Source organism: Ovis canadensis, chromosome 18 (assembly GCF_042477335.2).
Source record: "Ovis canadensis isolate MfBH-ARS-UI-01 breed Bighorn chromosome 18, ARS-UI_OviCan_v2, whole genome shotgun sequence".
NCBI classification, from domain to species: domain Eukaryota; kingdom Metazoa; phylum Chordata; class Mammalia; order Artiodactyla; family Bovidae; genus Ovis; species Ovis canadensis.
The window spans coordinates 81,590,024-81,602,172 of record NC_091262.1 but is presented as its reverse complement, the minus strand read 5'-3'; the positions used below and the strand labels follow the sequence as shown (position 1 = coordinate 81,602,172).

The 12,149-nt window shown below is 40.9% G+C and overlaps 1 protein-coding gene across 11 annotated transcripts in view; it reads right to left on the bottom strand.

The window, feature by feature from the left end:
- Nucleotides 1-12,149, bottom strand: part of MARK3 (microtubule affinity regulating kinase 3) — a 112,409-nt gene that overhangs the window by 31,726 nt on the left and 68,534 nt on the right. For 8 of the 11 annotated variants that reach the window (XM_069559879.1, XM_069559880.1, XM_069559882.1 and 5 more), the window contains 3 exons: nt 6,724-6,772; nt 4,283-4,348; nt 625-695 (listed from right to left, as the gene is read on the bottom strand). In XM_069559879.1, coding sequence (XP_069415980.1) covers nt 625-695; nt 4,283-4,348; nt 6,724-6,772 — 186 coding nt within the window. Of the gene's footprint in view, nt 1-624; nt 696-4,282; nt 4,349-6,608; nt 6,773-12,149 lie in introns of all 11 variants that reach the window. The other 3 variants (XM_069559888.1, XM_069559889.1, XM_069559890.1) reach the window with 1 other exon arrangement.

Genomic DNA, 12,149 nt, shown 5'->3' with positions numbered 1-12,149 from the left:
CGACTGAGCGACTTCACTTACTTACGATGATCTTTACTCACAAGGCTGCTGCAAGATTTACGTTGATGAAGGTGAAGGATTTAATCCAATATTAGTGGGTAAGGATCAATCAGTAGTTACCTTTATTAGAGACGTATCACATTTATGCTCAAAACCTACGTATTAAAATGAGTCTCTTTAAGGCAATGGGCAGAGACAAAGCAAGAAAGTAAGTAATTAATTCACAGGTTAAGTTCTGTTTGGTTTTGGCTTATGTAAGACAAAACCTATAATGAATTTTGAGATTGTAACACTTTTGCTAAAAATTGGAAACAGTTTTAATGCAATCACAAGTACTCAAAGACTTATTTTTTAAGGCTCAACTGTCAAAAAACTAAGGTTAAGAGTGGGACTTTAATTCCAATTACAAAGCTATAAATAGAACTCTTAGCTGTCTCTAGCAGAGTGCTTTACGCATGAAAGCATTTAATAAATTAATAAATTTTGTTGCATTGAACTGAATGGCCAACCCCTGCTCCATCCAATGGGCCTTATGACATTTATAGAGGCAAACACTTGTTTGCTTCACGGTTTAAGCCAGATAATGTTATTTAATCAATAAACTAAACGTGCAACAAGCCATACCTGTCTAAATTTAGCTCTTGCTTCTTTTTCCTTCATTCTTCCATGTGCAACCAAATAGTCAAACACTTCACCTATAATTGAGAAAAATAAAAGTAAGCAGAAGTCCTATTTCTGAGCATTAACTTTCTCATAAATTAAAGATACTTCACTTTTAGCAATGCTGTAATTTTAATTTTTAAAATACAGTTATGAAGATAAACAGAAATATGTGGAATCTGAACTAACCCAGCCTTAACTATCGGAGAAGTTTACTGATAAAATCTTTTAAGTTATAGAAAAGCCTTAACATTAAATTCTCATATAGTTCAACTGTGACACTTTTACCTTAAAGATTCTGTTTCCAGTATGCTTTAGTAAAAACTTGGTAATGAAAATTGAAAGTTAAAATGGAAATGTTATTTGTGTTCAAAGAAGGTGTTTTCACTATAGGATTGACAAAAAGTGTTTCCTAAATTCATTCATGCAACAAATAATTACTTAGAGTATACTAACTGATGAGAACTGTTCTCGGCTCTGGGGAAATACAGAAGTGAACAGACCAAAGTCCTTTTCCTCATGGAGTTTACATTGCAGGAGGGGGTAGATAGAGAATAAGCAAATAAGTAAATATACAGTGTATCAGATGATAAAACGTGCTGTGGAGAAGAGTCGGGGCAAGAACCAGGGTGTGCGTGCGTGCGCACTCGTGAGCACTGTGCGCCCACTGTGAGGAGTGCACGCTGTACTCAGCTCAAGTATTTCGATACTTAAAAAGCTTAGTTTCAGAACTTAAGTATTTCGGAGGAAAACGTTATTCTGAACTGTACATTAGTATCTCTGACTTTTGAACTTTCAGCCCTAACTCTGAATAAATTTTAAAATAATAAATGGGCATAAATATTTTCAAGTTATTACTGATTGCATAATGATCTTTTGAAAGGAATTACATATTGTTAATTTATACTACGCAATACATTTAACTATGGTGAATTATAAAATTAAATGTCAGTATCTTCTCCAAGAATGCCATTCTATCTACAGAATAAAAAACATGTCAAAAAAAGTGAAAAGACAAAGATGTGTGCATACCACATGGAACAGTTTTGACTTTTAAAAAAATTTATGGATTAAACCCAGTAGTTGTACAGTCACACAGATAATGTCAATGTAATTTTAAAATATTTTAGGATTCCAATGCAATATAAACCTGTTAAAGAGATTTTGGAGCCATAAAGTCATTCTCACAATCACTGTTATAAATCAGGCATACAACCCAGACTCACCCGCCACTCCCATTAAAAATGCACTAGCATCCAGGGTAAGCAACTAAATTAAAAATCTCTGCATGATATTATTTACTAGTAGAAAAAACAGCAAACAGTGGTTCTCCCCACCCATGTCAAGACAGTTCAGAAAACCCTTGGTTTAGGTCCTGTCATTCACTATAACCAGTGATGAAACCATGGGCACCAGACCAACTTTTCAGATGTTCATCTATAAAAACTAGGCAGTTGCCCTGGATGACTTTCTGAGATTCTTTCCAATTCTAAAATTCTATGATTCTATAAAACTGAAAAATATGAGGCTAGGGAGGAGTAGGTAGCCAATTTAATGAAACTTTAGTTGTTCAGACTGGCAAACGTATCAACAATAAACAGCTGCCTTGGAGACAGAAGGTGCTTTGTTGAGCTGATTAAAACAAATGGCCCAAGCCAATAAACCACCACTGATCAGTGCTGTTATCATGTTAAGCAACGCACTGAGCCCTCGAAGGAGGACTGTGTGGCCATGCCCACTGAGTAGTTCAGAAACATGCAACTTCTAAGGTCACACTGCCAATGAGGGGCACTGGCTAGATGGACTCCATGTTTCTTTTCCAGAGCCCATCCTTTCGGGATGGACACTTCTCCAATACAGAGCAACTGCTATGACCCTGTGACCTAAAATAGATGAAACAAAAAGCCATGACTGACTGACCAATCGGGAGAGGCTGTGTGGTATTAGAAGGCTGGGGCTCCAGGCCTGGCAACATGACCACAGGGATATTTCCTAGCCTCCATCTCCTCACTCCCTGCCTGGCCACATCACGGGCCCATTGTGGAAGTTGAAGGAGATCCAGTAAGAGGAAGAAGCACTTGTACACTGTGGAGGCCCCACAAAGGAGAGGGTTACGAACGGTAAGAGGAGTAGAGAGCACGGAACTCCTACAATTCATGAACTGAATTCAGCTCTTCCTACTACTCCTCAACTGTGGAAATCCCAACTAAAATCTCAAACTACACATTTAAAATACGAAGCACACAACTAATAATGAACTGCTTCTGCTGCTGCTGCTAAGCCACTTCAGTCGTGTCCGACTCTGTGCGACCCTATGGACAGCAGCCCACGAGGCTCCTCTGTCCACAGGATTCTCTAGGCAAGAATACTGGCACAGGTTGCCATTTCCTTCTCCAAATAATGAATTAGGAGTATGCAAAAGTGGTGTCAGGGGTGTGCCTGCTCTGCTCACAACAGATTTACAATCTTTTATTTAGTGGTCAACTCATCACAATGAGGCTGTGATTCAACTTTCTGTCTCCAGGTGTTACATTCTGGATCACAGGGCTTGAAATCGATACTGTGGAGTTAAACAGAACATGTCTCTAGTAGTTTAAAATTTCATTAATTCAACTCAATTCTTATTTGCTCAGAGTCTGCTATGTGCCAGGCACTGTACTAGAGGCAGGGAAAACACAAAGACAAACAGCAAAGCTTCTGCCTTTCACAATGAAAGGTCACGCTTGGTCCAAAGCCTACAGCACAGCCCAGCTGTAACTGTGAAATAAGAATCTCTGTGAAAAAGAACAGCTATACATTCATTTCATAAAAATGTCTACATTTATATATCCTTACAGGCAAGGAATTACTAGTCTTTAATCTTTAAGGAAATCTAATCATATACACTGTGACCACCATTTCTGGCCTTGGGAAACAATGGGCATCACTGATGCAAAAATCTGATAAACAAATCCATCCAACATGTAGTACACATTAATTTCAAAGAGGCTAATGCATTGATGCTTTTGAAAATTCAAGTACTGGAATAAAAAAAATTGCTATAAACAATGGACTATTACTCTGCTTTAACAGGGAAGGAAGTTCTGACACACGCTACAACATGGATAAACCTTAAGGACACTGTGACATAGGAAGTCACAGAAAAGACAAATACTGTACGAGTCCACTCAGATGAGCTCCCTAGAGTAGTCAAATCCATACAGACAGCAGAATGGTGGTTGCCAGGGGCTACAAGGAGGGAGGATGGGGAAGTATTTAATAGGGACAGAGTTTCATTCTGGGAAAATGAAAAAGTTCTGGAGATGGACGATGGTATTGGTTAAAAATGTGAACGTACTTAATGCCACAGAACTGTACACCTGAAATGGTTAAAACGGTAAACTTTATGTTATACCATAAAAAATAATCCAAGTATTTGCATACTATCAATTAACGATGGTAACAATGAAATGCTTAACAGCAACCCACTGAACTGCTAGGAATCAGCTTTTCTGATTCTCATCCTAGTGTATTATGATTCTGAAGGTTACATGAAACTCTATCAATTATCTATATGGGCAGTGAGGCTGCATATTCTTCTAAAAGAGAGAGATGAAAGGAAAACGATTTACAAATGCCTTACCTCCACTTGCGTACTCCATGATTAGGTAGAGTGTTTTGTCAGTTTCAATGACTTCGAATAACTTCACTAGGAGAGGAGAGAAGATACAGGAGAAAAACAAACAAATGTCTGTATGTTTATACATATAAACTAACCACAAAAAGTTAACTTTTTCCCTGTCAATACCTGGCTCTCTAAAAAAAATGATTTTAAGAAACTTTATATTACAACAGCAGAAAAGATTTTATAAAAACATGGAATTCCATAAAAATAAACATAAATTCTGGGTTCTCAAACACTGTAACTTCAGGACGCACTCAGCAGTTATCTTCATGCCCCTGCAGGATGCCTGTATCTATCCTACCCCTGTATGTTCCAGTCCATTCACCTGTCATTGTGGGTTTAAGGATACATAGAATTCCACTTGAGACTTTTGTTGCTTAAGAAATTTATCACAATTCTCAGAGAAAAAGATTCCTTTCTTTTTTAATGATGTATATTTTATTTTTGTTTGTCCAAGCCATGCAGCATGCAGAATCTTAGCTCCTTCACCAGGGATCTGACCAGGGATCCAACCTGGGCCCTGTCAGTGAGTGTGCAGGGTCCTAACCACTGGACCACCAGGGAATTCCTAAGATTCCTTTGTTTCTATTCTAAAGCCAGAGATTGAAAAATAGAACAGGTTATACTGAAAAGAACTTTTTAATTATTTTCAATGGGTCAGTGTGACTGCTATAGCAGTCTCTTATTACAGATAAAACTAATATTTCCATTACTGCTAATTCATAAAACCATAACAAATCCATCAGAAATATGTAATTTTTAAATAAAACGGAAGTTGGTTTCTAAAACTATCAAATCACTATGTCCTGTATCTATTTTGTTAATACATATGTTACAATTAAATTCAGCAAAAAGGAGAGCAGTGAGGGAGAATGCTAGTCTCTTCTATTGTGGGTTATTTTCTGATGCTTTAATACAGAATATTAAATCAAATCAGTAGCTTGCACAGTATTTGATGTGTTTGTCAAACTGGTGAGTTAAAACTATCATATCATTTCTAAGATGGCATATGTTCAGGTTGTTAAGAAAAATTATTTAAATAAATTTCAGGCATATGCTGGTAAACCGTCAACATATTAGTAAATTCTGTAATTCCAATGCAGGGGGAATTCCCTGGCAGTGCAGTGGTCAGGACTCTGAGCTTTCACTGCAGGGGGCCTGGGTTTGATCCCTGGTTGGGAAACTCAGACCTGCCAAGCCAAAAATGAATTAAAAAATAAAATTCCAATGCAAATACTGGCTCTTCTAGGAAAACTATTTTAATCCAATGGGAATTTATATTTTCAAAGATATGTCATTTAGTAGTAAGCAGAGAACTTCAATCAGGGTACAACTTAAGAAGAAACAAAACAAACTGGCTGGCTCTTGGCAGTGCGTTGGCGGCAGGGAGTTGGAGTTTGCAGTCCAGCGCTGGCTGGCTGCCCTCACACAGCTGCAGTGCAATATGGAGGCCTCTTTGCACTGCCATATCCTGCCACAACCCTCTCTATTCTCCCTAGCCCTGTCACAACCCAGATATGGATCGTTCACGTCTTAACTAACATCACCAATAAGGGGATAATGGCTTGGTAGCATTTCAAATATTTTTAGATGGTAGGACCTATTACTATGTAAGAAAGCAGTTGTTTTATTTTAAAAGATCTGCATTATGCATGGAATCAACACTATTCACTGAGGTGTATACACAGGGTCAGCTTTCATGTTGTTCCTACACCTATGATGAGGGCAGGACCATGACCCACCCTCATCTTTAGACACACCTCACTGCATAAAGCAAGAGGACATAGAAAGCAGGTCTGTACAGTGTGTAACAATTCACACCAAAAACCTGTATTAGGAAGTACCCTGTATGTTTTTCTTGGCTGTGCTGAGCAGCATGTAGGATCTTAGTTCTCTCACCTGGGATCGAACCTGCACCCCTGCACTGGAAGCATGGAGTCCTAACCACTGGACTGACAGGAAATTCCCTTTATTTTTAAAAATATGTTTCAATGCACCATTATTTTCTTAGGGATACAGCTAGAGCAAAAAACACCCTTGAAAACTTTAGCTTATTGTAATTCCCTCTATCTAAAATTTAGGTACAATTATGACATTTTGATATATTAAAATTTAGAAAATTACAATCTGATTACAGACGTTTCTACTAAATTAAAGCTTTACATTTAAATGTTTAATACTGAATCTTTTAACCTATCCTTAGCAATTTCAAAAAGTTAACAGAAATGATCAACTATACACACACACACACACACACACACACACATATATTCTAAAAGTGTACCTGGAATGGGAGAAGGGAAGAAATCTCCTGTCACTTCTGGAATATATGTTTAACTTTATGAAAAACTTTCAAGAATGCATTTAGACCCAAAAGTATTTAAGAAAGCAGAAAGTACCTATGTTTGGATGATTTAAAATCTTCATTATTCTTACTTCTCTGAAGAGCTGAAAAACAAACACACACACAATCCCCCAACACACATTATTGAACATTATATTCCACAGTAGCAATGTAAATTAAGTTTTTCTGTTAGATAACCGATTCACTGATCATGTTTAGTAGTCCACATCTAAGACATGGAAATTCAGAGTAATTATGATGTAGTTTTGTTGTCTAATACTAAATGAGTCCATTTTAATGCTCCAATACTAATGCGTCAGTTTTATCGTATGAAAAAGCAGAGTTCCCAGAGGAGGATGATATTTTGCTATTGTGAATTATACTTTGAATTATATTTTGCTATCTTGAACACAGAAATCAGATTTAAGCAGGAACAGTTTGTTATTAGACTTAATCCGATTCAGTATCTATTGAGGAATTGTAATTCTGCAAATCAAAACTTGTACAGTCCCAATGAACTGTATCATGAGTGTATTAGATTGATAATTCCAAGCAATTCTATAAGGCTTTAAATAAAAACACTTCAAGCTGCCTAGCCATCACACAGAATAAGGCAGAATATTAAACTGTTGCTGTACAAACATGCTGTGAATTCAGAGGCGGGTCACAGCATCATGATCTGGGCTAATATGAGATCTCATAAAATAACAGAATTTTAAAGGCCATCTTAGACAACCCTCCTGCAAACCAGTGGAAACCAGAAAAAGAGAGGAAAGATATTCCAAGGTTCTCCTATCTTTCTATGGGGAATGTGGTTAGAACTAGTCTCCTAGCACCCGGGATATCACAGCATGGAGGAGGCAAGGCTAGAAAGAGGTCTGAGAAACAAGGAGCAGCTGCCTATGGGACAAGAAGCTGGGACTCTCCCTGCACTTGTCTTTGTCCACCGGGTCTAATCTAGAAATGCATCAGCAACCTATAGGCATGGAAGCACAGCATCTGACCTACAAACAGCTCAGAGCTTAAAAAATGGAATCAAGATCAACAGCCTTTCTGTCTACGATACTGGGCTTCCCAGGTGGTGCAGTGGTAAAGAATCTGCCTGCCAAATAGGAGACACAAGAGACGCAGGTTCGATCCCTGGGTTGGGAAGATTCCCCTGGAGAAGGAAATGACAACCCACTGCAGCATTCTTCCCTGGGAAATGCCATGGACACAGGAGCCTGGCAGGCTATAAGTCCATAGGGTTGCCAAGAATCGGACACGCCTGAAGCAACTAAACAGGACCACCTAGAATCCTGGATCATCCACTAAGGGCGTGGGCTCCTTCTTCGTCTCCCTCTGTTAAGCAAACACAGGAGCCCTGCTTTCCCAATTCATTACAGCTGGACTTGTATCTATGACTTGAGCCTCCCAGTTATTTCTACAACTGTTAAATTAGGAGAGCGACAGGCTGGCTATCACACTAACTCAGCTCAGGACGCTGTGTTTAGAATGAAGCCCTGACCACGGCCATGGCAGGCTGCCTACACTCTCAGCCTCACCTCCAGGCACTCTGACTTCTCCCAGAACATACTAACTCCTTTCCTTACAATTTTTTCTCCTTTTCATCCTTCAAGTCTCAGGCAGATTCTCTGAAAACCTTATCTAAGTAGGTTTCCTTTGTTTTACATCACAGCACTTCTTTCCCAGAATGTCTTTCACGTTGTGATAATACATTGTGTTTATCAGTTCATTTTTGCCGCCTCATCTACAGGGAGCGCGTCTGCCTCCTGTCACCGGCAGAACCTCGAAACCCAGCCTGGCACGCAACAGGAACTCATTTGTTTGATAAATGCCTGCAAGAAAGTACTGACTACCAAGAAGTGTGGTTTGAGCCAGTCTCCTTCGCATTCTAATGACCACACTGCTTTCAGATCCTGAGTAGCAGAATGCCTATGACAGGGTTGTCACAGTTCTGCTGGCAAAAGAGGCCCCATAAAAACAACTCATATCCTACTAGCAGCAAAGCTCTCCAACACCAGAACCAGAGAGCAGGAGAAAGACGGGGGCCTGCAGGGACCCAAGGGACAGAGAGCTCGCCTCTGCCTGCGGAGACGGGCCCCATGGAGGTAACTGGATTTATGCGGTTCAGAATGGGCTGGGGATCTGAGCAAGACAGTGGGGTGCAACCAGTGAAGACTATTTCAAGAAGACCAGGTGCTCCATCTGGCAGAGCGCGGGTTTCCAGGTGTGGACTTTACACCACCAGCATCAGAACATTAGGGTATCTGTGCAAACTATAGGTTCCTGGGTTCTACCTATCACTAGATCTGAAATGAGCTTTGAGAATTTTACATTTCAACCTGCACCCCTGGTGTGGTGCTTTTAAAACAGGTCCACAAATACTTTGACAATCCTCCTCTCAAAAGGTAAAACTTAATATTCCTCCCTTTCAGTGTGGACTGCACTTAGTGGCTCACTTTTCATGAGGAGAGGAAAGCAGGGCGGTAGGGAGGGGGCTTCAGAGACTAAGCTGTAAAGGCACCGGGCCGCCCTCCCTGATCACTGATGGGCATGTCCTAAGGACATTAAGTACCTCAATGGACGGGCCCAGATGGCAAGGAAACGAGGACTCATACCTGTGGCTGGTGAGGAACTGCAGGCCCTAGACAAAAGCCAGGTGATAGGGCCTTCTAGAAGCAGATGCACCAGCCCCAATCAAACCTGTGGGCACCTGCAACTGCGGCTCTTCCCCAAATATCTTGACAGCATCTGAGCCAGAACCATCCAACTAAGTTACTCGCAAACAGATGACTCAAAGAAACTGAGATAACACAGGTTCTAAGTTGCTAAGTTTTAGAGTAATTTTTAGAGAGCAGTAGTAGGTAATACACTAGAGGAAACACACTGAAGTTTGAAAACCAAATCTGTATGCAGGTCAAGAAGCGACAATCAGAACAGGGCATGGAACAACAGACTGGTTCCAAATTGGGAAAGGAGTACGTCAAGGCTGTATGTTGTCACCCTGCTTGTTTAATTTACATGCAGAGTACATCATGAGAAACGCTGGGCTGGATGAAACACAAGCTGGAGTCAAGATTGTCGGGAAAAATATCAATAACCTCAGATATGCATATGATACCACCCTTACGGCAGAAAGTGAAGAGGAACCAAAGAGCCTCTTGATGAAGGTGAGAGAAAAGAGTGAAAAAGTTGGCTTAAACTCAACATTCAGAAAACTAAGATCATGGCATCTGGTCCCATCACTTCATGGCAAACAGATGGGGAAACAAAGCCAACAGTGACAGACTTTATCTTTTTGGGGGGGATCCAAAAATCAGTGCAGATGGTAACTGCAGCCATGAAAATAAAAGATGCTTGCTCCTTGGAAGAAAAGCTATGACCAACCTAGACAGCATATGAAAAAGCAGAGACATTAGTTTAGCAACAAAGGTCCGTCTAATCAAAGCTATGGTTTTTCCTGTAGCCATGCTATAAAGAAAGCTGAGGGCCAAAGAATTGATGCTTTTGAACTGTGGTGTCAGAGAAGACTCTTGAGTGTCCCTTGGACTGCAAGGAGATCCAATTACAGAGTCCTAAAGGAAATCAGTTCTGAATGTTCACTGGAAGGACTGATGCTGAAACTGAAGCTCTAGTACTTAGACACCTGATGTGAAGAACTGACTCTCTGGAAAAGACCTTGATGCTGGGAAAGATTGAACACAGGATGAGAAGGGGACGAAAGAGGATGAGATGATTGGATGGCATCACCGACTCAATGGACATGAGTTTGAGCAAGCTCTGGGTGCTGGTGATGGACAGGGAAGCCTGGGGGGCTGCCGTCCATGGGGTCGCAAAGAGTCAGACAGGACTGAGGGACTGAACTGAGTTACACACAGCAGAGGCCACACCAAGGGAGGCCACACCAAGGGATGTGTTGTGAAAACACACAGGATAGGTGAGTGGGACCAGACAGAGGGATGAACAGTACAAGTTTCTTTCTGTAGGCAGATAGAGTAGCCAAAGGTCTCCCAGTTGGACAGCGTCAGGGTATCACCAAATAACTTTATGTATTTACCTCTGTCAGAATTACACTGGAAAAGGCAATGGCACCCCACTCCAGTACTCTTGCCTGGAAAATACTATGGATGGAGGAGCCTGGAAGATTGCAGCCCATGGGGTCGCTGAGGGTCGGACACGACTGAGCAACTTCACTTTCATGCACTGGAGAAGGAAATGGCAACCCACTCCAGTGTTCTTGCCTGGAGAATCCCAGGGACGGGGGAGCCTTTGGGCTGCCCTCTATGGGGTCGCACAGAGTCGGACACGACTGAAGTGACTTAGCAGCAGCAGCAGCAGCAGCAGCAGCAGCAGCAGCAGCAGCAGCAGCAGCAGCAGCAGCAGCAGCAGAATTACATATTAGGCAGAAACTAGAATCAACTCTATACCAACTCAATTGAAGCGGGTGGGGAGAGGAGGCGTGAAGCTAGTAGCTGTCGGGTGTCGCCCGTGTCTGAAGTTCAGCGCTAGATGCTCCATGGCTATGATCTGACTGAATTTTCACAACTCTTGTCAGGCGACTACGATCATCTCCAGTGCACAGGAAAGGAGTACTGAGAAAGTTAAGAAACCAGTCCAAGTTTTCCAGCTAACACATGCCAGAGTTCAGAGTCTGAGTTGTCTGACTCCAAAATCCTAACTCATCTCATGATTCCAAACAGCCACCTTTGAAATGTACAAGTAAAACAATGGATACATTACAAGTTGGCAATACAGAAAACTCCAGAGCAACAGGTGGGTACTGGCACAGAATTTTTTTTAAAGTTGACAATCTGCGTATGTGATTAACATGCCAGAGATCTCATTGCCATCAACTGTGAACCTGATGGTGGAAGATAAATTTGGGTAGAAATAATTTGCTGAAAACATGCACTTTAAGGAAAGGCCTCACTAGAATAGTACAATATTTTTTTTAAGTTTTGCTACTATAAAAGGACATTTAAATAAGCAGCTCCCCGATTTCTGTCTTACTCCTCTACATTCCTTTTCAACCTTACGCAGATGCTAGTTGTAAAAAATAAAATGAAGTAACACAAAAATGCGTGAAGTGAAAGAATTCTCCTCTCTTCATCAATCTCCATCTTCTACACTAGCGGTCCCCAACCTTTTTGGCACCAGGAGCTAATTTTGCGGAAGACAAGTTTTCAATGGATGGTGGGGTGGGGGTTGTTTCAGGATGATTCAGGCACATTACATTTATCATGCACTTTGTTTCTATTATTATTATTACATCAGCTCCACCTCAGATCATCAGGCACTAGATCTTGGAGTTTGGGGACCCCTGTTCTATGCATCTTCCCATTTTTATGTCCTTTAGGAATTGGCAGATAGGAGGAGAACAAACATTTCTGAAGGCAAAGACCTGGATCCTGGTGATGAGAATACTGAAGAGACACTAAGCCTACAGTACCACAGAAAAAAACAAACGTCCCCAAACGC